At 42.4% G+C, this 25330-nt stretch overlaps 1 protein-coding gene across 3 annotated transcripts; it reads left to right on the top strand.

The window, feature by feature from the left end:
• The first annotated feature begins 4618 nt into the window (after positions 1 to 4618).
• CBLN2 (cerebellin 2 precursor) lies at positions 4619 to 12026 on the top strand. Of its 3 annotated transcripts, none has more exons than XM_059706365.1 (4): positions 4619 to 4949; positions 6587 to 7102; positions 10013 to 10132; positions 10377 to 12026. In XM_059706365.1, the coding sequence occupies exons 2-4, from the start codon at positions 6746 to 6748 to the stop codon at positions 10572 to 10574; spliced, it is 675 nt and encodes a 224-aa protein (XP_059562348.1). In that variant the 5' UTR covers positions 4619 to 4949; positions 6587 to 6745; the 3' UTR covers positions 10575 to 12026. The 3 variants fall into 3 exon arrangements, with proteins under 3 accessions (XP_059562348.1, XP_059562349.1, XP_059562347.1); XM_059706366.1 differs by lacking the exon at positions 4619 to 4949 and adding an exon at positions 5323 to 5524; XM_059706364.1 differs by lacking the exon at positions 4619 to 4949 and adding an exon at positions 5820 to 6024.
• The last annotated feature ends 13304 nt before the right edge of the window (positions 12027 to 25330 follow it).

Raw genomic sequence — 25330 nt, 5'->3', positions numbered from 1 at the left:
AGTACCAAGAAAATAGGTCACTTTGAATGTTTGCAATACCTTGACTAATACAGTCTCATTAGCCCTAATACTTATCTACAATATGTAACTGTACTTATACATATTTTTTAAGTGTAAATGGCATTCTAGAACAACAAAAGTGATTTTTTTATAATGTAATATGTTCATTTTGTAATACTGTAGAAATGATATCACATTGTTAGTCCAAGGTTGCTCTCTATTTTATCAATTTGCTAATAAAAACTAAATTAAAAATCATATTTGTAAATAATATTTATTAAATGTTGAAATGTATGTCAGAGAAAAAAAATAGCTAGTACAGTAAATAATCAATTTTTCAGACCTCAATTTTGAGGGACAAAATTTTTGGTCCATATGTTATATGTGAACATTAGCACCCTGTTAATGTTAAAATGCTTTCAACCAAGGTTTTCTTATAATTAAACTAACAAGTTATTTTTTTGTTATTAATTCATTGTTATTTTTAACAAATTTTAGTGAATAGTCTGTATATTAGAAAAAACACTGTAGTAATTTTGCAGACATAAATAAATATTACATATCTACTAGTACAACTACAGTCTACATATTTAAATCCAAGAGTCACCACTGGTAAACTATGTTCTGCAAATGATTAGCATGTGATCACAAAGCATCACGAGTGATAATTGGTTAATTGGTTCTTTGTCAAATGGCATGACTTTCTGCAGTAGTTTTAACATGTGCCAGCTGATGTTCCCATGTGCACTAAGCCACACCCAGCTCTGAGCATTTGTTTACTCACAGTGGTGAATGCATGCATGCATTTACTAGACCCAGTCAGTATAAATTTAAAATCACTGTAATACATATAAAAACTTTTCTGTGAAATTAAACTTTTCATAAACACTTAATTTTAATTATACAAATGTATCTACATAACTAAAAACAGGTAAGCTAAGTGATTTGTCGATTTTTTTAACATAGGAATTCAGAAAACCTACTTCAATCTGTAATGGACTTTTGGCTATAATGGACACCCTCATGCCCGAATTAGTCCATTATATCAAGTTTTACTGTACATGGTCTTTAAAAATAGTTCAGTATGCTCTGTGAGTGACAGAGGTAATTTGTTTTGTGTTATATGACCACACAATGCAAACAGTCTTATTGACTCAAATTCGGCTATCCTATTATTAACTAGTCACAAATGTTTACCTGTTTTGACCAGATTATTTTGATTACTTAGTAATTTCATTCAACAATTACAAACTTGTTGCTTATATAGACACACTTTTCCTGTTCTTTCTGTTGAACTGAATTTGAACTGGTTACAATCTTTAAAGATTTTTTTCTTATATTGCTAACTCAGTAAAGTGTCCAAAGAGCATTGAGTATTTATTCTCTTTATTGCTATTATAAAATTTTAATATGCACTTCCATATGTTTTTATTATAGTGAGAAATATAAGCATGCATAGGTAACAATTTAGCATGTATAACTTAACGGTATGCAATGTTTAGAATTATTATTTTCCACATCTTACAAACCCTCTAGAATAGTATTATATCACCTTGGAAATACAGTTTCAAAAAGTTATATTTCTACTAAAGTAAACATGAAAGTACCTTGTGATTAATCAATCCCACTCCTGGGTATTGTATCCGAAGGACATGAAATCAGGATCTCAAAATTATCTGCACCCCTATGTCAATTGCAGCACTATTTACAATAGCCAAGGTATGTAAACAACCTACATGTCCCTCAACAGATGACTGGATAAAGAAAGTGTGGTACGTATATACAATCGACTATTCAGCCATTAAAAAGAAGGAAATCCTGCCATTTGTGACAAAATGGATGAATCTGAAAGGTAGGATGCTAGTGCTAAGTGAAATAAGCCAAAGAAGGAAAGATATTGTATAAACTCACTTACATGAGGAATCTTAAAAAAAATAAAAAGGTAATATCATAGAAACAGAATTGAATGGAGGTTGCCAGGGGTTGGGGTGAGAGGGACGTGGGTGATGTAGGTCAAAGGTACACATTTTCAGTTGTAAGAAGTACTTAGGGTCTAATGTAGCGCATGGTGACTATAGTCAGTCAGATGGTATCGTATGCTTAAAAGTTGCTGAAAGTAAATTTTAAACATTCTCACCACATAAATTAAAAAAAGTTAACTGTGAAATATGTGAGGTGATAGATGTATTCATTGTCTTGCTCTTGGGAATCATTCTACATTGTGTATGTCTATCCAGTCATCACAATGCATGTATACTTTAAATATATATAATTATAGTTGTCAAGTATTTTCCAATAAAGTTAAAATTAAAAGAAAATCATCTCTGCTTATTAATGCTTTCATGTTTGTGTTTAAAAGTACACATATGATGTTCACATCTTAGAGAATAAAATATGTAGCAGATCATATTTATCATATACCTGGAATAAAATCATAAATATGGTATATTAGTTTAAAACAGCAAGAAAAGGCTACCATGCACACTGAAGATGTATTCCAGTGGTGTGTTTTATCCCAGGGAAATATATTTATGTTCTATTAGAGATCAATACTTAGGACAAATGGAAGGAAGGGAACTTGAATTATCTCAGCCTCCTTTTCCCACTTAAAAAAAATTAGAATACTTTCCTCTTAAGCTCTGTGTGACCATCTGTCAGCTGCAGGGTGATGATGGGTGTTAAACTGTGTGTTACATCCTAGATAATATCCAACATGCAATGGATGCTCAATAAATGGTTGACATTGTGATTGTCTATGGGGATGTACCTACACTGAATAGAGTCTACTATTACTGTTCTACTAATCGTAACAATTACTAATAACATGGAAATGGGGCAGAAAAAAGTAATCTCTGTGATAACTAGAAAACATTTTCACTTTTAAATCTAGTGACATTCTAAAAATTTTCTAAGCATGTTTATGGACTTAAATCTATCACGACTTAAATGTCTCCTTACAGCTAGAACAATCAATTCATCAGTAGATAAATAATGTTCCATCTCTATCAATCTGCTAGTTTTCACCATTACCAAGTTCCTTCTAAAAATAGCCTCAAGCCTATATTTAAACCAAACCTGTTTTTCCCATATAAAATGCTTACGGCTCTAATTCTGTGATTGAGTTTACCATGCAGATGAACAGTTTATTTATAGAATTTAAACATGTTTTTGACACCTGAAAAAGTTTTGCTTTTATTATCCAAAAGGTGATGATAATAATCTGGTTCACGTGTGTTTGCATTCGTATTAGTTAGAAGAAATGCTTATAATGCAACCTTTAAGGCAGTTGCTTAACAGAGCTGTTATTTAAAGATGTATAGATGTGTGAGAGGTATTGCTACTTCATTAGCATTCCCACTTGGTCTGATTTTCAGTCTGTGCCTCACATTTCCTCCAGAGACCCAGCGTCCTTTGTTATTTGTGCTTGCATTCAAATCAGAACTCTCTATGATGGAATGCTAGTGCTGTGCTTATTGTGGCAATAAGAGATTGTAAAATTGATGCAATATTGGACTAATGTAACTATCTGAAAATAAGAATTAACAATTTCCATTGTGTTAACCTCATAAAAATGGTAGCAAAATATAATGGCTTTGGAGAAGTTTCCTGGCAAAGTCCAGTGCATCTGACCAGTACATTTTAAAAATGTTAAAGCAAAACACTTGATTTTCAGCAAATATCTTAGGAGGATAATAGATTTGGGGGCTATTTTATATTTTGTGCTATTTTGCACGTGAAGTAGAAAACATTTGGCTGGACAGTTCTTTTCATCGGATTTTTACAACCCTACACTATAATGATCTCAGGTAATACAATGGGATTGTTTCCACCTTACCCTGTCTTCTTCCACATCCATTTAGGTTGAACTGATTTGGAGTTCTTCTGTGCCGAGGGTTCTGATGGGGAGAAGAGTCTTGTGAGAGTCTGTGGGGAATGAGGCTTGAATACATCCTACCTGAAAAGACCCATATAGGGTAGAACCAGAACCCTGGCTGAAATCTCCATAAGAAAGAGGGTTAGGTGCTAAGTGCGGAGGAATAAGAAATACTTTTGTTTTGCTCTGTTCTTATGTGTAGCATTGGCCAATTTATTTTGATCAGCCTATCAGCAAAGAGATACTGTGCAAGTCAAAGGATTAAGTATTTTTTAAAGATGTTTTTAAAAGTGAATGCACAGCTACATACTTACTGCCTTTGTTTACAGGAGGCATGGAGTATACAGCCCAGGGTTCAGCAGACAATGATGCTGGGAGAACCTGATTGCAGCATTTATCATTTTAGCAGAGATGTTTGTGAGAGCAAAGATCAGGGGCGAGGGTGCAAAGAAAGATCATTTATTTTTGTATTTTTGCAGAGGCCAGGAGTGCTTTTGAGGGTTAAAGAGGACTCAGCAAACCCCATCCTTGTCCCGAGGGGCTCCCCCGCGCCTCCGGAGCCCGCGGCAGGGAGACCCCAGCGCCCGTAGGTGGCGCCCCACGTCCGTGCTTGCGGTCGCCGCGCTCTGGGCGCAGCTCGGAAACCCCGCGCGTCTCCCCAAGTCCTTAGAGCTCAGAGCAGGCATTTTAATAAATAAGCGCGAGTGCCAACGCGCTCCGGGAGCCCGGAGGATCGGAGGAGCAGCACAGAAACCCCGGCGGAGGCGCCTCCTTAATCCCTGCCAAATCCTGACATTTCCCAAACTGGAGACTCCGGAACCACAGCTGCCCTAAACCATTCAAATCCCAAGCCTTTTCCTCTCCATTCTTTTCTTCTGTTTCTTCTCTCTCTCTCTCTCTCTCTCTCTCTCTCTCTCTCTCTCTCTCTCTCTCTCTCTCTCTCCCCCCCCCCTTTCTCTCTCAATAAAACTGCTTCCTCCTCTCAACCCCTTTTCAATTATGAAAGTGGTCACGCTGCTCAGGATTAAGATTTGGAGGGAATTTGGAAAAGAAAAGAAAGAATCAAAAATCAGAGGTGCGACCAGTGCTTTTGACGGTGCCTAATTTTTGAAAGAGGCGTCAGGGAGGATTTCGCTCTGGGTGTTAGGGTGAGAGCCGAATCTAGGTGGTGGAGGGTGCGGCGGGGGTGCGGGAGCGAGTGCTGAGCCCGGAGGGCGCCTTGAGTGCTCGGAGACCTCGTGGCGTTTGGCTGAGCCGCCTGGAGACAGGGGAAGGCTGGGGCTGTGGGGCTGGGGTGGGAGGAGAGAGCCGCGCAGCGGGCGCAGGAGCGGTGCAGACCCGGTGCGGAACGCGTGCCGGCCGGGTGCGTTGCGGTGCGCGTAGCGCACCAGTGCGAAGCGAGGGCGTAAGAGGTGCAGGGCGCGGAGTGGGGTGCTGTCCGGTTTGGGGCGCGGGGCGTGCGGGTCTGGACCCGTGCAGTGCGCTGGGAGCAGGCGCGGGCCGGCGAGGCAGAGGGGCAGGGCGGGGCGGAGCTGCATTGGCCAGGCGCGGGGAGCGGATTGCGCCCGGTGTCTCCTCCCGCCAGCTCGGCTCACCCTCTTTAAGCAGAACTTGGCTGACGGCGGTGCTCGCTCGTCATGGCTGTTCCAGGTAACCAACCCAGCCCTGCGCTCCGCGATCCGCGCGTTAACTGCATTTCATGCGTGTATTTCAACGGGGACCGTCGCGAGTCTGCGTCCGGGCGTCGGGAGAAGCGACCGAGAAGAAGGACATGATTTTGTCTGGGGCTGAGGACAGAGGCTACTCGTGGAGAAACAACTTCTCTCTTCTTAGACTATTAGAGGAGTTGTTCAGAGGCCGTGGGCGGCGCGGGGAGAGGCTTCTGGCTTTTTTGTTTATGGGCTGGGTGTGGAAATGACCTGTCTGGTTTAGGGGGATCGGAGGGGGCCGGAGAAAGGGGTTAAGTTAGCAGAGAGTCTCGGGGCCGCCTCCCAGCTCAGCAAACGGGAGCCCGGAGTCTGGAAACAAAAGCTGCACCATCAGGCCAGCTCAGGGCTCAGGGCTCAGGGCGCCGGCATCCCCGCCTGTGCCAGAGGGATCCCAGGGACTCTCCAAAGGCGCTCGCTGCTGGCTGAGGGGACGCGGTGGAAGTGGGTGTCTGCTTTTGAGTCTCTTTTTTTCTTTTTCTCTAATTCATCCCAAGGATTCCTGGAGGTTTGGTCTTTGGATGGACTGCTTTAAAAAAATGTCGAGGATGGGAAAAGACAGGATGAAAGGGGAAGCAGAGAAAGGGGAAAGGGTTCGTAGTGTGTTGAGGAAAATGCCGCTGAAATGAAGGCGATACAGCATGAGTGGGCTTTCCTTTGCCGCGTCCTGAGCTCCCCCCCGCCTTAGGCTAGAAGGGGGTGTGGGGTGGCGCTGACGGAGTCCCCGAGGGGGCCCGATCCTGTCTTAGTGCTGAGATCCTGCAGAATCGCGGCCCCTGACCTGACTGCACCTCTGTCGCGCGCCACCCCGGAGCCTTCAGGGATGCCCTGCCCAGGGCGCCGTGCGTTTCTCGGGACCTGTTGTGCGGGAGGGGGGCGGCTGTGCGCGGGAGCAAGAGGGTGGCCTCCAGTGAGGGGCCCAAGCGCCTCAGGCACCTGCTCCCCGCGCCCCCTCCCGAACTGCTTCACCTCCCAGTCTAAGGGTGTGGGTTCTTTGCCCTGACAGGTCCGCTGGCGCTTTTCTTGTGAGGACGATCCTGGCCTTAACCATCAGAGCAGGGGACCCAGGCCAGAGGAGGCTATCCCTGGCCCCGCACGTTGCTCGACCGCCCGCGCTCCTCCCGCCTCTGCCGCTGTCCCAAGCGCGCCGCCCCCCCCAGCCCGGATGCCGGCGCCTGGCCAGGGCCCCCGCAGGCCGCCGCTGACCATGCCCGGGCTCCGGGGGGCGCTGCGCGAGCCGATGGGCTGCGGCTCCTGCCTCGGGGCGGCGCTGGCCCTGCTGCTGCTGCTGCTGCCCGCCGGCTGCCCGGTGCGGGCGCAGAACGACACGGAGCCCATCGTGCTGGAGGGCAAGTGCCTGGTGGTGTGCGACTCCAGCCCATCGGCGGACGGTGCTGTCACCTCCTCCCTTGGCATCTCCGTGCGCTCTGGCAGCGCCAAAGTGGCCTTCTCCGCCACTCGGAGCACCAACCACGAGCCGTCGGAGATGAGCAACCGCACCATGACCATCTACTTCGACCAGGTCAGCTGGCCGGTTTGCGCACGGTGCCTCTTGCCCAGGAGAACAGGGCGGGAGCCTGGGCGCTGGGGCTGGGGCTTCCCGCGTCAGGGACCTGCAGTTCCAGGTTCTTCCCTCCTCTGCCCTGTCCTGCCCTGCGCCTCTTCCTTCTCTCTCCTGTTTCTAGTGCGCTCTCCTTGACATTTCCTCCTTATCGCGTTATAGCTTCCTTGTACCTGTCCGCTCAGGTGGCACTTTGGTGACTGAGAAGCCCATCAAGCTAAGAGCTCAGAAAGCTATTTCCCAAAAGGGAACTGTATGGTTTACTTTTTGCCCGGGGGTGGGGGCTGTCATTTGTGGTAGATGGGCCGTTCTCACCCATGTGGCCAACGCAGAGACTGAGCATTGTAAACTCTCCAGCTCAAGGAGGGTCCTCAGGAGGCCCAGACGCTCAGAAAAGAGGTGCCTATTGCTTATTTTGGAAAGGACTGGGAAGAGGATATTTATTTTCAAGAAAAATAAGTGAGCAAGTGTGTGAGGGAAATAGCAGGATGGTTATATAAATACAAAACGAAATAGCTTCTTATATAATTGCAATGTGTAGTGAAAACAATATATAAGACAATCTACAAATACAATATATCACGATATCAATATGCAGTGTGGTTATGGGAATAATAATAATAATAAAAAGGATCGATGACTTCTGTTGCCCTTATCCACTTAACTTTTCCCGCTGAGGCCAAAGCCAAAGGGTTGTGAATAGGATCCTACCTTGGCAACCCCCTCTCTGGTGTGGCTGCTCAGGATTAGAGGTCATGACCTTCCTCTTGGATCCCTCCCCCCTTGGTTCTGTTGTTTTTCAGAAACAAATTGAAACATAATAGTGCTTTCCAAACTTGAAGGCATCAGTCCATTCCTTAGGAGCCTAAGCCTTCCACAAACGGAACCCTCTTCAGCTGTCCACACTGAGACCTCCCCTCTGCATAAACCCACTCTCACTCCTGAGTATCGATAAACCTGCACACACACCCTTGACTCATTTTAGGCCAGTGTGTTCATTTGTTTTCCTTGTTGTTAGGGAGTCTGTACATTCATGAAGTTTTGTGGGATTTGGGGGTGGTGATGGGAGGGAGTCTGCCTTCAATCTGTTTTTATTTATAAGACATAATAATATTTACTTTATGTTCAAAGAAAGGAGACAAGAAGAAATAGGTAACTATTTACTGGATTAATAAGTCCTCCATTATGAGTTACTACAATTTACCTTCCCATGTCCTACAAATAGTTTCAACACCTTTTTACGTCCATCGTTCATTTGGGTCAAGAAAACGGTGATGTGGGGCAGGGTAAGGGGCAGCAGGGTTCTCATTTTATGGATGAGGAACCTGTGGCAGGGCAGGCTGGATGGTGCGCCACTGGTTCCTGGTTAGGGAGAAACAGCCTGCTTTTCTGAGCTGGTTGGGAGATCTTTCCTCTACAGCAGGGCTCCAAATCTGCCAGTTTCCTGAATTTAAAATTGAGGTGAAAGAGTTGAGGTAAAGAGTTGGAAGAAGCAGCTCCAAGAGCTTGAGTGGAGAATGCTTTATTCTTCGTGAAAACATCATTCTACCCACTGAGAGTATAGCCCTGGGGAGGCACAGAACAGTAGGGCACACCACCCCTAAGCATAGAGCCCTCATGTCTATATGAACCCCATAGACTAGGGGGGGCGGAGGTGGTGCCCCCAGCTCCGGTGCGGGCTGCCTTCCGAACCATCCTGCAGCTGTGGTTGAGCAGCAGTTGACATGGCTCTGGGAATTGCTTGTTATTCATCTATAATGAGTGCCTAAGAAATCACCGCAAAACGTATTCAGTTGACATTTATTTTCTGAACAGATGACAGGCTCTTTCATCCAGGCCTGTGTTGTTGTTGCTGGATGTTTGTCTTAGAAGCTGAGAACACCAGGCAAGCCATTCTAGTATCTTAATCGAGTTGTGCATTTGTGTGTGAGTAGGAGTGGGGATGGGATTCAGGCAGAGTGGCCAAATTCTGTCTTCAGCTTCTAAAAAAGATTTGGGTTGTGATGGGGGGCCCTCTTGTCTTCAGTTTCTACTTATGATGTCATGCTCCCATCCCCTCTGATCTGAGGAAACCCACTTGCAGGGCCAAGTGAGCTCGTATCCCATGGCTGGATTAGTCATTATTCTTGCACCTGATGGAATTCCCGGGATTGAGCCAAGGGTGTCCAAGCTGCTGTGTGGACTCTCCAGCTATTTATTCAAGCACATTGCATGATGTCATAGCTCATCCAAGGAAGCAAACATCTCTCAGAGGAAAATGAAGGAAGCAGGCACCACAGGTGTTTATGGACTGAGATCTTGCACTCAGCAGCCATTATTGAGCACCTACTGTGTGCTGCCAGGGCATGTTCCGGGGCTGCAGGAACACAGAGACCAGGACCTGACACAGTCTGTTCTGCCCTGGAGCACATACAGGAAGTTAGGTGGGAAGCTTCATCTGAGGGAACTGATCTCACTTAATTGGCTTCTTGCCCCATAGCCCGTTCTCTACCCACTCAGTGTGGTCCAGTAATTTTTGTCAAAGCTCCATGCTGAAGTCCCATCATTCCTCAGAACAGACTCAACATCCGGGTGTTTACTGACCTCATTGCCTTCCTTCCTTTCTCTCTGTTCTGCCCCCAATGCACAAAATTAGCACCCACTTTTTCAACTCATAAATGAATATCAATTTAAACATCTTTATGAATCGCTATCCCTTGAAATACCTCTGAAATCACTTCCCACTGTGGGAAATTTTAACTCCAGCAGTGCCTCCCCCATGGGTGGGCAGCCTGAGCGGCCCTAGTGGACCTGGGTCACTGCTGTGCCAGTCTGCTCACCCTGTGTGCCAAGGAGGGGCTTGCTATGTCTCTGTGTGTTCCTCTTTTTCAGGTGTTAGTAAATATTGGCAACCATTTCGATCTTGCCTCCAGTATATTTGTAGCTCCGAGAAAAGGGATTTATAGCTTCAGCTTCCACGTGGTCAAAGTGTACAACAGACAGACCATCCAGGTGGGTAGCTTTGGAAATGGGACCCTTTGAACTTTGGGTTACCATTCCCCATTACTGCAGACCCTATCAGCCCTTCTGTGAAGCAGGGGGTGGGGCTGGGAGCCAGCTGAGTCCTCTGGGTCAGGTCCCTGGGGAAGTAGGGCTCCATGGAAAGGGTGGGGGAAGGGCTGGGGGAAGGAGAGGGCAGGTGTGTGAGAACAGTGGACCCTGCTTGGCCTGCTGAGCTCTACCCTCTGCATTGTAGGTCAGTTTAATGCAGAACGGCTATCCAGTGATCTCAGCATTCGCAGGAGACCAGGACGTGACCAGAGAAGCAGCCAGCAATGGGGTCCTGCTGCTGATGGAGAGGGAGGACAAGGTGCACCTCAAACTGGAGCGGGGCAACCTCATGGGAGGCTGGAAGTACTCCACCTTCTCTGGCTTCTTGGTGTTTCCCCTATAAACGCCGAGCCTGGGGTGGCGGGGAAGTTGTAATCGGGACCCAGGAATCCGCCCTCCCTAACCCCCTGAACTTGGCAGAACAGGACAACTTGTTTCCAAGCTCCGTCTGACTGTCGAGGTAGAAGAATGATTTCCTTCCAAATCTCCAGTGTTTTCTTTGACTATTGACCATTCCTCGGGAACCTGGCCTCTAATTAGTTTTAGACGATAAGGTCTTCAGGAGAAATGACACTATGGACCTGAGCAATTTGTACCTGTGATTGTAACGTCGATCTGGGATTTTACTGTTGGGACCACTGCGATTTCTTCTTTTGTATGGACGCTGTATTGTTGTCCGGAGTGAGGAGTGCCCAGACCTCAGGATGGATTGCAGGGGGCTGGCTGCACTCAAAGCAAGAGCCCTGCAGGTCACCGCCCACTGGCCAGTCCGTGAAATGTGTTCTCTGTGTGTCTGTTCAGCCTTAAGAAAAAGGATGGCTTGGCTTTCATTCTGTGTGTTTCCCTGGGAGAATGGGAGGACTGGGGAGGGGAAGGGGCATTGTGATCCTGTCGAAGTGCTTTATCTGGAGATGCGAGTTTTGCACGATCGGACTGGACTTTTGTTCTGTACTGTGTGTGTGTGTGTGTGTGTGTGTGTGTGTGTGTGTGTGTGTGTCCTCGAAAAGCTTTACTTTGCTTTCTACGCTCGGCTCTCCCTCCTCACCCCTGCTTTTATTCGTCATGTTGGGCTGAAGGAGAGAAATGTATGTTGAATTCCTGGATGAGACCCAACCAAACAAAAGGTACCTGTATATCAAAGTGAAAATGACAAATGGACAATTCCTTGGATTCTTTTAAAGAGATTCTCTCAGATGCACCATGAGAATGAACAACCAGGATATTTTTTTTAACGCTTCGGAGTACTTTAAGAACCTGGCGTTCCTGGGTGGCCTGGATCATGTAAGATGAGAGCAGGTGCTGTGTGACCGAGTCTCCCGAGTATATGGCTTCTCTGTGGAGTGACCTGGGTCTTTGCAGCAGCATGCTTCACTTACTGGGATTCACTCTGCGTGAGCACACCTGGGACCAGGTGCTTCAAAGGCAGCAGACCAGCCACTCTCCAGGGATCCCCTTCTGATCTGCCCAAGAAAGAGGGGTGTGGACACTCCCCTGCGTGCACTGGCAGGAAGCCAGGCTGGAGTCCCAGTGGTTAAAGCTATTGGCAGAGGCACCCTAGGAGCGGTTTCTCAAATCCTTCCTGTTTTGGCACCTTGTACAACAATATTATTAAAATCCAGCTGAGCGTTGATGAGTACAGAATTCCTATGCCAAGGAGATGTCACTAATCCCAAAGCAGTCAAAGAAGCGACCTCAAACCGGATGTTAATTTGTCCTTTGTGTAACAATGTAACCAAAATATTGATGATAAAGAAGTCATAATTTAAGATTCAGAATAAATGGGTTTGATGTCTGGCTTGCTCTTCTCCCTTCCCATTGTCTCCCAACTCCCAAATTGTGTGTAAGTATCAGCCAAGGGTCGGGGACTTACCAAAAGTAAATCCATACTCTGCCTGTTTAAACACACACACACACACACACACACACACACACACACACTGATCTAGTAATGGGTCAGATGGAATTTACACATAAAATACATTTTAATTAGTACATAATATTTTTCACACAGGACAATTTTTGAAGAGATACATTAAAAAGACAGCATTCAAAAGATGTTGCGGATAGGCAGTCTGCTTTTGTCACATGTAATCATTGATGTAGTCCCTGTTCCAATCAGAGACCAGTGATTAAAAGAAACGGACATTTGAAGAGGGAGTCAGTTGTTTCTAAGGCATGTGAGAGATTGGAACGGCATTGGCTTTCATTTCCCAAAAAGAGATGCAGTGGGGACTATATAAATGAAAAACTATAGTTTGAGTAAGGGTCTGAGTTTCACTGGCCTTACGTGAAGAGCATGATAGGGTGCAGAATAAATTTAATTTGAATTAAAATGCTGTTACATGTTGTGAAGATGGGGGAAATATCAGGAAACATCAACCCAAAGACACTTGGGGTGTTTTGGCTCTGTGGTCAGTAGAGATACTTCTGAGCGAAAGCATTGTTTATGAATGCTGATAACATAAACAGCAGGATGCTGGCTAATATGTTTTCTCTGTATTTTATTGCCTTTAGTCCTCTTTCTCTCATTTCCTTAACCTTCTGTTCAATTTAAAACAAACAGCAAACCTCATTCGAAGATAATACAGCACTTCAGAGAGTGAAAGATATATGAGTACTTGTTATTTTTATTGCTTACAAATATGGAATACACGCATTTCTTTGTATTTACAACTTTATTACATAGAGGCTGTCATTTGGCTATACTGTCTAATAAATAAGTTATTAAATTGACTGATCTAAAAATAAGTATATTTCAGGAGTTTATTTTGTTAGGTAAAATGCTTCATTCTGTTTATTACACTCTTTTTTTTTTTTTTTTTTGAGCTGATGCCAAAGACTACATTAGAAAGAAGTGGTGACACTGGTGTTTCTGCAGTTGTTATAACTCACTGTCACGTCTGCCCGGGTCCTGTGATGAAGCTCCTGTGTATGGTCTACAAAAATATATAGGTCAGAGCAAACTTTGAAATTGATTTTCCTTCAATTAGAAAAAAGAGGCAGGCGTGATATTTGCCGCCCAATTAGAGCAGCCCCATCTCTGAGCCTCAGTTTCCCCACCTTTTGCACGAGGACCATGACCCCTGTGACCCCCCTCCCCCCAGCTTACCAGACTATTGTAAGGGCCACACTGAGACCTGAGGACTGTCATGCACCTTGATGGCAGGCGGTGCCAATGGTGTGGAGGGCGTTTCTGGAAAGTCAGACTTTTCAACATGCAGTTTATGAAAAACATTTAAAATATCTGACAGGAGGATATTTTTATGTGAATTTCCATTTTCTCAAAGAGTGTGGTAACACTGTGGTGTTATATTGAAGTATCACCTGATTTTTATGAATGGTAATAGGAACATATGCAAATCTATACATTTTTCACATGAACTCAGTTATGTTATTTGACTGTCATTTGTGGCTCAAGCCCACCTTTCTGTTCTAGTAGGTAATGCCAATATTTTATAAAAATATACAGTTATAACATTTTTAGCACAGGTAAATAGTGAATTATCAATTTTTTTTTTGCGTTATGATAGTAAGTTGGTCTAGTTGGTAAAGGTTAACCCTACTAACTATAAATGCTTTTTAAAAAAAAATAACAATTTTTTAACTTAAAATATATTCTAATTTGAAATACATCCCTGATGATTCAACTATGTAGGTCCTGAGAAACTGTGTTTACCATTGTAACTGCTGAGGGTTTTTTGTTTGTTTGCTTTTTGAATCCTAATATTTTTTATTTACATGCTCATGTATAATGAAATCATTTACATTTTAAAAATTGTGCTTATTATGACCGCTAAGAGCAAAAGCTATAAAAGCCTATTGAATATTGGCCTGAAAACTCATGGAACCCTGTATAGATTACATATTTACTTGTTTGGAAAAAAAAATGTTTAAGCTAAATCTAATTATATCAAGCATCAGAAAAGTTAAAAAGTTATACAAAACAAACTGAAAACTCTGCTGTATCCTTACATTTATTTGTAATATTTGTACTATTTCCTTGATATCTTATCAAGGGAACTGATTGATATCAAGTCACATACATAGTAACTATTCCATATATATTGTTTGCCTGCAAACACCTGAACATGTGGTTTTTATCATAGAGACATAAAATAAAATACATAGATTGGCCACATTCTCCTGGACTCTAGAAATATGTGAGAGGAAAAGTTGATAAATCACTGTTTATCACTGTTTATGGGTTGCTCCAATATACTACCTATACCAGAAGGAGCAGAGTGTCCCATCAATGTATGTCTCCATAATTTTGCAATCTTTTACAAGGAAATAAACATGACATAAGATAATGTAGCTGTGAGTAAATAGTGTCTATATTTTCTACAGCCTAGGATGTATATAATAACCTAATGCATAGATGCACATGAATAAAATGCTCTGTTACATTTAAGACAGTGCCAACACTTGATGGAATTCACAGAGGCAGTTACACCAAATCGCTCTATAGGTTTTACTGAGTCATCTGTAAAAAACACATGTACAAAACATAAAACTACCTTAACCATAGAACTACAATGACTTTTTGCTCTTTGCCTTGTTTATGTGGCTGGTTAATTGTCACTGGGACTCACACTTTGATACTAAAATGGGATATTGCAAACATATTTTACATTTTAAGATCAAAGCCTATAAATTCTTACAAGACTCTTAAAATTGATTTTCTTGGCATTTAAGGAGCAAGCACAGCAAATACAAGGAAATAAGTTAAAATACAATTTCCATTTTGGAAACTCGGTTTTATCATTTAACAGTTTTCGAGCTTAAAATTTTTTTTTAACTGATGCTCTGAAGAATGTAACTGATGGTGGCCACATTCATTAAACAAGTCTGTTTACATATTTTCCCAGCCTTTTAAAACATTTTTGCAGATATATTTCACCAAAATACTATATTTCCTGCTTGTGCAGGTAGAGCACTACAATTTACCCATATTTAGATGTTTCAAATGTTAATGTGACATAGCAATCCATGATCTATTTGTTCAGATCCAACCCTCACCTATACCTTCAAAATAAACAAATACTGCCCCCCACAAAAAAAGCCTTGTCAAAATCATTTAAGATAGATTCAATGAATATAAACTGTTTAATAAATGGCATGTGTGTGAGTCTGTATAATAACATTATACCCAAACCCGAATTCTAAGTAAATGAGCTTTCCTTCCATTCCCAAACCCAGTAGGGTTACTTGAAGTTTAAGGGCAGAAGCCATGTGATTTTTACCTCCCACGGATAACAGGAGCTCTGCTTTATTTTCCTAAGTGGATTTTGCTGTGGATTTCCATCACCAGAATCAGGGTCTGTGGCCTCATAAATCATCATCTTCATCAGCTGGCCCACATACACTCACTGTGTAGTGTAAATGAGCTCCTTGACAACTTAATTTGGAAAAGAAATCTTCATTCCCTCTTAGAATGCCTGTGGCAGGACTCCCCGGGGTTAGAGTGCTGCTTTGCACTAGAACTACCTTCACAGAAGGGAAGCTATTTACGAATGAGCCAGCCTTGCAACCTGAGGGGCAGCGCCTTGGCTTGTATTATCTTGTTCCTTCACATTCTCTGAGAATGTTGATATCTCCTGAATTCATTGCAGGTGGTGAGAAACATTATTGGAAAAGGTTGGCAATACATTGGCATGTGGAACTCCTGAGTATTTTGCTTAAGTCTGTTTGCTCTCACTTTATTCACTTTACAGTACTTATATCAATCTCTTATGCTTTTGAGCTCCTGTAGGCTATAGAGAATCCTTGGCTTTGTCCTATAAATGGACATTTATTGTTATTCTGAGTGCATTGTTGTTATGGAACTGACTTAAGAATATACCTAAAAATATAACTAAATTAACTGGAAAATTTTGGCAATTTCTTCTTAATACTAAAACCCCTCATTTGCAACATTTTACATGGGTCTTAACAGATTCCTACTAGCTTTAAAATCAATATTAATATTTATTTTTGAGTTGGTAACATTTTTTGCAGTCATGTAACTTTCATGTTATATATATATATAGTTTCAGAGACCAGTCTATTGCTGACAAAAAATGTAGGACCTCAAAATATGACCCTGTCTTTTTTTCATATTACCAAGCGCATGTCTGGATGTCATAGCACAGGTTTTGCTCTGAAATTGTAAACTGTCAGTGGAAAGAGAAAATTATATTACTTATAAATAATTTATCCCTTAGTGATCAGGATTTAGATATTTTCTTTTCATTCCATCACTGGAAACTAGCTCTCATGCACTAGGAAAGTGATGGACCCAGGTACCTTTGATTAGGTACATTGACTCATTGCTCCTAACTTCTTACTCACTTATTTGGTCTATGTTTTATAGGTTTTTTATTGATTTTAGAGAGAAAGAGGAAGGGAGATGGAGGGAAAAAGATGAAAGAGAGAGAGAGAGCGAGAGACCTATAGGTTGCCTCCTGTATACTCCCTATAAGGGATCAAGCCTGGTACACCAGTATGTGCCCTGACCTGAATGGACCTGTGACCTCTGGGTGCCTGGGAAGGCACTCAACCAAATGGGCCACACCTGGCAGGACTATGCTTTATATTTTATTTCTTGTATTCAGTCTTAGGAATCTATTTCACCAGAAGATAGAAATTACGTCTGGTCTTCCTTACAGACAGAGACTAAGAACTGTTGAGCATAATTAAGCCATCTGGTGCTATAAATCCAACAGAAACTCATGATCAGTGGATCTCAGCCTAATCTGCTCTTCATCCATTGCATCTGAATTACCTTGGCACAAGAGAGTGACAGGGGGCTAGGTTTTAAAAGAAAAGTGCCACATCTCCCAGTCCTTAGCAGGCAAACAACATGCACACATCAGACTACGATAATTAGGGAAGACTTATTCTCCCCTAAGGCCCATTGCTTTTGATATTTAATTTTCCCTTTTTTTTAAATGTCTCAAAATGTGCTGCACCAAACAGTGAATGGCAGGCAATTTTTACATAATATTCCTGAGTATGTTGATAGAAGGAATTATTTATTAAAATAAGCTTTCCTTTTTATCTTAATGGAAAATTGAAATGAATCTCAATTTATGTTGTGATATTTTCTTGCAGAATTGCAAACATTTGTTTCGGGAAAACGAAACAACTCCCCAATAGATGGTGCTGCTGCTGTGATTTAAGCCACTAAGTAATTAGTATGCAAAACAGCTCTGGAGAGAGGCCTCTGGGAATTCCCTCACTTCAAATTATAGAAATTTAAAAAATGGGGCTTTATTTATTTATTTGTGAAATGCAAATTGACATAATTGTCAAATTTGAAAACTTTGGAAAGATTTCTTGATGTGTTGAAGTCAAGATATTAGTTTTCTTCTCCATTGTTTGTTTCTCAAATAGCTTTCAAACACAATCATAAACAAAACTGAGTGTCAACGAAGGATGGGCTGAATGTCCTTCCAAGTGTCATCTCCCATAATGCTCGAAAGGTCTATTACTAGAAGCCATAATATGAAAATTTCATTACAATGAAAAATGGAGTCCTTTCTTCCTAATTATGGGGAAAAAAATTTCAGATTCCGAATCCTATTGGCAGAATGCTATTAATGAAAAACCTTAATATATCAAGCTTTATATGTGCCAGGCAGTGTTGAGTGCTTTAAAATTGTCTTTCCATTTAGTCATTACAATAACACTGCAAAGTTGACACTATCATTCTGACCATTTGACGGATGGTGAGAATATGATTTAAAACAATTAAATGGCATGGTCCAGGTCTCATAGTATATGGATCCCAGAGATAGGATTCCAATCTTGGACTTTCTAACTTCAAAACCTATTCTCCAAACTATGGCTTTAAGCTGCATCTCAGAATGAGTGCTGAAGTGTGAAAATCCTTGTTCTTTTGTAAGAAATCTATATATATTATGATTAGTCATAAGTGTTTGCATCATAGTTATTGCCATTTAATGTATTGTTTAAAAAATGTACAATTTAGCTTCACACTCTACAAACATAAAAAACTGCTTTACTGTAATCATAAGAGAAATGTGCCAACTGTTGTTATAAATTTATTAACCCTTTTATACCAGAAACACCAATATTCAGGCTGTTCCTATGTGTAGTTATCATTCCCATGTAGAAAATGATAATGGAAACATTTTTTTCTTTATTTCTCTTGCCAAATCTCTTTGCAAAGATGAATTCAAAATACTCAAACATATAAATATGAATAGTGCATTTTTTCCAACAATAATGTATCTCCTATATAATAGAGGTAATATGCAAATTGACCATTACTCCAACACACAAGATGGCCAGGCCACCCCCATGTAGACACAAGATGGCTAGCAGGGGAAGGCAGTTCTTTTGATCAGGTCTGCAGGGGAGGGTAGTTAGGAGGGGCAAGGCCTGCAGGAGAGGGCAGTTGGGGCCGACCAGGCCTACAGGGGAGGGCAGTTGGGGGCAATCGGGCCAGCAGGGGAGCAGTTAGGCATTGATTAGGATGACAGGGGAGTGGTTAGAGGGTGATCAGGCTGGTAAGCAGAAGTGGTTAGGGGCAATCAGGCAGGCAGACAGGAGAGCTGTTGGGGGCCAGCAGTCCTGGATTGTGAGAGGAATGTCCGACTGCCTGTTTAGGCCCAATCCTGGTGGAATCGGGCCTAAATGGACAGTCAGACATCCCTTGAGGAGTTCCAGATCAGAGAGGGTTCAGGTTGGGCTGAGGGACATGCCACCCTCCATGTGCACAGATTTCATGTACCGGGCCTCTAGTATTTTATAAAGGACACAGGCCACTGTCTCTTTAGAATTCTAGAGTAAAACCTAAGAAGTCAAGTATAAGAAAGGAATAAGCAAAATAAGTGATGCTTGAATTGAGAAAATTGCCTTAATGTTGTTTATAAAGCTTTAAGCTTAACCTCTGGCTAGAGAACTCTCTTAGAACCTGGAGACAGGGAGATCTTTTGCCTTGAAAGCATAATTAGCAAAATTAAAACAAATTAAAATTAAAGGGAAATTTTAGAGATGGTATGTGGCCTTTGGTTGGATTTAAGGTCTTGAATATATTCTAATCAGAGGAAAACATTTTTTGAAGTTAGATAATAAAAAGGCAAACTAAAGATGTTTCCAAATATGTTTTTTTGTCTGATAATAATTTTCTAATTTTTTGTTTCCTCTCTTTTTTTCAAAGCATATTAGCCTAAAGACTGTGGACACAGCAAAGTGATTACGTTTGAAATTACTGCTTCTATATTTTTTACCAAGAATTTTTATCTAGTACATATTTTCATATTTTAAGCAGAAGAGAAGGGGGTTTACTTTTTTTTGTTGTTGTTGTTTTCTGAATGTACATTTTATTAAAAAAAGTATAATTCCAATTAAAAAAGATAAGGCAAAGGTACCTTTAACAACTTTTACTTACTTACAATATGAGACTTGGTCTTCTTGGGTAAATAAATTATGTTTTTTAAGAAAGGTGGGTGCAAATTTTTGTAATAGTATTTGTCTGGGTTCTTTGCTTGGCTCTATCACAAGCCTTAAAAATACCCTTCATTATTTGCTACAGCAGAAAATAGGGTAGATTAGCCAAAAATGTAACAATTACATATAGGGATGTTGAACTTTTCAGTGAAATAAGATATTTAAGCAAAACCTGAAATGTACATAAAATAAATTTAGATTTTAAAAATTTGTTTTTTTAATCAAAGATATTGATCATTTTCTAATAATTATTTAGGATGGTTTGTTTAAAATGAAATATTATGAAGTTAAACTTACTGGCTTGTAAGGTACTGGTAATCAATATTTCTTCATAATGGTATTACTTTAAGAACATGTGGCTTATTGACAGTATCTGGGCATCATAGAAGTTTATCTTGCCAACCCTGGTGGTCACTTCTCAATTAGAAAACAAATAGGAGATCCTATAACTCAATAGTACATGACCCATCTTGTCTGGCTTTCAGCACACAAGGTGATGGGCCAAGGCTATTACATCCCTGTCCTCTAGGAGGCTCTGGTATTTTCCTGCTTGCATATGTTGAGAAAGGGCATCATATCGTCATGAACTAGCTTTTACTCCAAGAATATACATTTTGAAAATAAAATAATTTTTGTTTATTAGACATAAATGTATGGACAAATATATCACAGCATATTGATGGTAATCATATGGAGATTTAAATGTACTCATGAGAAGGATAGATAGAAAGATGATAGATAGCTAAATAGATACTTTAAATATATAGTGGTTTGAAAGTCACACTATCTCAACAAACCTTTGGGCAGGCTCTCTCAGCCCTTTTCCGTAGTAGGCCTTGACCTTGGGCATTGTCTTCAAGCTTCCCCAACCCAATTGTAGCAAGAATCTGCTAAGTGAGTTTAAAAAGACATGACACTCCAGTCCTCTGGATTAGATACAGTGCCCTGAAGCATGGACAGTTTTGAGTCCTAAGATTCTGAGTATATTTTCAAGGTTGGTTTAGTGTCCAAGGCACTGTTGGAACAAGAACCCTTATAGATGGAAGGTTTCTTGGCTCTTTTTGAGACTTTCTTAATTCTTGGGTGGGCTCTGCTGAGGTCTCTAATGTAGAGACTGGGTGAGAGAACTCACAAGGCGCAGAGACTGGGTTAGAGTGCCAGGCTTCTTCGTTTGCAGAGCATCATTCATTGAGAACATGGGAGTTTCTTGCCTGAACTCCCCTCCTCAGTCCCTACTGACTGCATGCTCCACTGCTACGGCACTAATTCTGTCTGCTTCCAGATCTTGGCTATTATAAATAACACTACCATGAACATAGGGGTGCATCTATTGTTTCAAATGAGTGTTTTGGGTTTCTTTGGATAAATACCCAGAAGTGTGATTGCTGAGTCATGAAGTACTACTGTTGTGGGCAGCAGGAACAGCATCAGGTGTTACACCTGTGGGGGCAGACTGACCTGGGCTCAGCAACCTCGGCACTTGAGTTCTGGCTAGGAAAGAATTCAGAGCCAAGACTCAAACTATAAGAGAACATTTATTTAGAGAATTACAGAGATGGAAGAAGTAACTCATAGAAGGAATGGGCTTAGGAAACAACCTACAGAAGTAAAGGAAGGGCCCTTGAGCTTAGAAGTGAGGAAGGTCAAAGTGGCCTGCCTGGGGGATAGGAGAGTGTGGGTGGGAAGGGAAAGGCTTCAGTGTGTTCTCAGAAGGGAGAGTGAGCTGGATCCTCAGTTCTTGGGGTTTTAAGGGTGGAGAGTTTAGGGGAGGTTCCAGATGAAGATCTCAATAGACTATTCAGCAGCTTCCCAGGTGTGTCCTTTCAAGGTCTGGGTCTCCACTGATTGATTGATTGGCACCTCCAGGGCAGAGGTCATTATTCAATGCAGCTGGTTCTGAGGTCTGCTCTGGCATGTTGTGTTGTTGCTTGTCTGGTTTTGCTGCTTTTCTGGGCCTGGAGGTGAAAGAGAACTGAGATACAGATGTTATCTCAAGGGAGGAAAGGTCGGGGGTTCCAAACCACATGATCAGTGATGTGCTAGGGGAGGGGAGGCCACCCTGAGGTCTCATCCTGCAATTGTCCTTTGCTAGGCCCCCAGGACTTTCTGCCCTGATGACCTTCTGTACCTGGCCCATCATCCTCCCTCTACTCATGTCTGTCTAACTGCCTACCACATAACTATTAACATAACTTCAATAAGAATATATTCTCCTAAAAAAAAAAAAGAATATATTCTCCTTATAACAGGAAATAATTAGAAAAAAAATGGCTCTATAATCAAAGCTTTGACTGGACTGTCATATTTGAGAGAAATGTTCATGCAATCAGTTATGACCAGACAGTTTTAAGGGATTAAGGTTGTCTTTATGGAGCCAATTCTTAGAAAGACCTATTGGAAAAACTAGTCTGGTACCTGGTATCTGGTTTATAAGGTTCCCAGCCTTACAGGTAACTTGTTTATGAGGTTCCCAGTCAAGGAAGGTCACTTCTTGACAGGCCCTGGAAACTTAGACTATCTTGGGGGCCTCAAGGACAGAAGAATTCACCCAAATCTATAGGTGCTGCAGCTGAGTGTGGTGGTGAGTTCTCAGCTTGGCTTTTTAGCCTCAATAAGCTTTCAAAAGTCTAATCTGAGATTCCTTAAGGAAAGTTTCAGCAAAGCAAACTTAAAAAGGCCTGTATTGTCAATTGTCAATTATCATTCTTGCTGAACTTATATAAATAATCAAGCCAAATCTTATCTTGTAATCTTTGGTTATCTTTAATCACAGAGAGAGGCGACTATAGAGGGCAGAGGAAGGTCGTGGTGACCAATTGTGATAGATTATGGAATTGGATGGGTTGCAAAATAATGGCAACCATGACAGGATTAGAGAAATCACAAATGTGCGTGATTGATACCACAGTCAACTTGATTCTTGTTGAAAACTTCGTCACTTCAGATATAGTTAAGCTCTGATTGGTAAAAGAAGCACTCTAATGGGTGGTAAATTCTACCACAGTGTAACCTGGGGAATTGGGGCTGGAGGCTTTATGTTTTCCTCCAGGAAACATTCTAAATGAACAAGTTTTATCTGCCAAGGCTGGTTCATTTTACATTAATATATATGGTTAGTTGGTTTCATTATTTTGCATCTAACAAAACAGCATTTTAAATCTAAAACATAAACCCAAATCTGCTACAATGACAATTTAATATTCCTTGCCAAATCTCATTTGAAGTTTGATTTGCTGATTCACGGTGTTCATTGTGATCCCCAACCTTGGAACTAGGGAACTATAAACTACCATGAAGGATGCCTCCAGAAAACTCATAATAACAAATTTAGGAGACGTATGGAGATGTTAGTTTGTTTACAGCATTAAAATGCTTTTAAAAGCTTAATTGTACTAGTTATACCTAGAGTTTTCCTCTCTATTATCAGATTCTAAAACTGCTCAGAAACTGCCTAGAAGGCATTACAATAAAAACAAAGCATCATCTCTCTATTAGAATTCTGTCACTCAGAGGCTATTTAATATCACTAATGAAAATAAATAACATTTATTGAAAGCTTACCATGTACCAGGTGCCATTCTAAGTGTTTAACTTCTTGTGATGAGCCTGTTCTGTACTTTCTCTACTCTGTTACAGAGAAAGTGGAAGCACGGAGGCTAGGTAACTTGTACACCCCCTCTACTGGCCATCCCAGCCACAGTCTGAGTCCAGGCTGACTGCCTTGGGACCCAGAAGGTTATAGATTATGGCATCATACGTTTGCCTCAGAAAAGTTCAATAAGGGCGGAATGCTCCTTTTTCAAATCGATTGTTGTGGTCAGATGCTGATCTTGCAAAAGTTTCTTTTTTACCCCATAAATCAATTATTTATTACATTTGTAAGTTAATTGTATCTGAGGTTAAAATTAATTCCTGAATTTAATAATATTTTCTGTCTAAGTATAAAATGACAAACTGATTCCCAACACTGAAGTGCTTATCTCAATAGCTTAATATATTTGCATCCAGACTCAAATCATTTATTTATTTATGTATTAGGGTCAGGTACTGGGGATATGATGATGACAAACATTTACAGGTCATGAAGCATGTGGTTTGGGGGTTTTTGATGAGTAGCTATGGAACTACCCGTCTGTCCAGTAAATGTTAGGACTTTGAGAAGCAAGGGGTGCCCAGAGCATAAAACACATTGGAGAGACTCGCTCCCTATGTGTAGGGGAGCCATCCCAGGGGGTGAAGTTTAAGCTTCTGCAAAACTCCACAGGGATGGGTAAGATGTGGTCAGCATGCTCTCAGTGGGGAGGAGGGCTGGAGAAGACAAAGGAAGTTAGAGAAAATGTCTCATGAGACATGAAGAAGAATTAGGAATTTAGCTTAAGAATAAGTTCTTTACAGTCTTAAGAATTAAAGTGCTATGGTACAAGTTAAATTACTCAATGAGGCTCTAATCAACCGAGATACCTGGCAAGAGTTGGTGTTCATTCCTTTTAATTGCTGAATAGTATTCTGTTTTCTCAACAATTACAAATGTAACCACTATAATCATTTACATAGAGGTTCTGTTTGATTATAGGTTTTCATTATATTTGAGTAAGTATTAAGGAATGAGGTTGCTGGGGCCTTTGTTAAGGGTGTATGATATATGTTATTATATATCATCTTACTGAAATGGAATGCTCAGGAAAATTAGGTATATTATAGTGTTTCACTAAGTGCCAGAGTATATTTTTTATTATTGACTAGAGGCCCAGTGCATGAATTCATGCACTGATGGGGTCCAGCCAGCCAGGCCCCAATCGAGGCAGATTGGGTCTGGGTCTGTTGGGAGGAGGAGACAGCGGGGGGTTGGCTGGCCAGTGCTCCCCCCAACCCCCGATCAGGGCCAGATCATGGCCAAGCTGGCTCAGGGGAAGGGCTGAGGGTGATTGGCCAGTGGGCCCTGCCCCCAATTGGGGTGGGGGGCCAATTGGGGGTCAGCAGCTGGGGGAGGGGCCGTGGGAGTTGGCTAGCCAGCCCCAACTCCGATTGGTGTGTGTGTGTGGGGGCTGATAGGGGGCAGAACTGACTGGGGGGGGCTGCAGGCCGATAAGCATAGTGGGGGCCCATTGGGGATGGGGCCACCTGGGGTTCGGGGCTACAGGTGGTTGGCCGGCAGACCTTGGGTGGGAGGGATGATCTGGGGTGGGGCCAGGTAGAGGGAGGGGCTACAGGAGGTTGGCCCGCTGGCCCCATCCCCTATTAGAATGGGGGGGGGGGGCAACCAGGGGTCGGGCCAGCCGGGGGTAGGAGCTGCAGGCCAATTGGGGTGGTGGGGGCCCATTGGGTGCAGGGCCAGCCAGGGGGAGGGGCTGCAGGAGGTTGGCTGGCCGGCACTGCCTCCTATTGGGGTAGGGGGGGATCAGGGGCGAAGACAGCTGGGGTAAGGGCCTCGAGCGGGGTGGGGTTGGCCGGCCACCCCACCCTTAATTGGGGTGGGAGAGGCTGATCAGGACGGGGCCAGCTGGGGGGAGGGGCTGTGGGAGGCTGGTCAGTTGGCCCCACCCCCTGATCTGGCCAGTTTGCTGGCCATAGTGGGCGTCACAGTGACCAGTCATTCTGGTCATTATGGCAGTTGGGTCACTGGATTTTATATAGAGAGATTTT

Source organism: Myotis daubentonii, chromosome 8, assembly GCF_963259705.1.
Source record: "Myotis daubentonii chromosome 8, mMyoDau2.1, whole genome shotgun sequence".
NCBI classification, from domain to species: Eukaryota; Metazoa; Chordata; class Mammalia; order Chiroptera; family Vespertilionidae; genus Myotis; species Myotis daubentonii.
Note: the sequence above shows the minus strand (reverse complement) of the source record. Positions and strands in the feature narration are given on the sequence as shown.

What these genes read in the sequence shown, in the direction of transcription:
- CBLN2 (XM_059706365.1), top strand. Translation starts at nt 6,746, where the DNA reads ATGCCGGCGCCTGGCCAGGGCCCCCGCAGGCCGCCGCTGACCATGCCC. An exon ending in TGACCATCTACTTCGACCAG is followed by an intron (nt 7,103 to 10,012) that starts GTCAGCTGGCCG and finishes CCTCTTTTTCAG; the next exon opens with GTGTTAGTAAATATTGGCAA. An exon ending in ACAACAGACAGACCATCCAG is followed by an intron (nt 10,133 to 10,376) that starts GTGGGTAGCTTT and finishes TCTGCATTGTAG; the next exon opens with GTCAGTTTAATGCAGAACGG.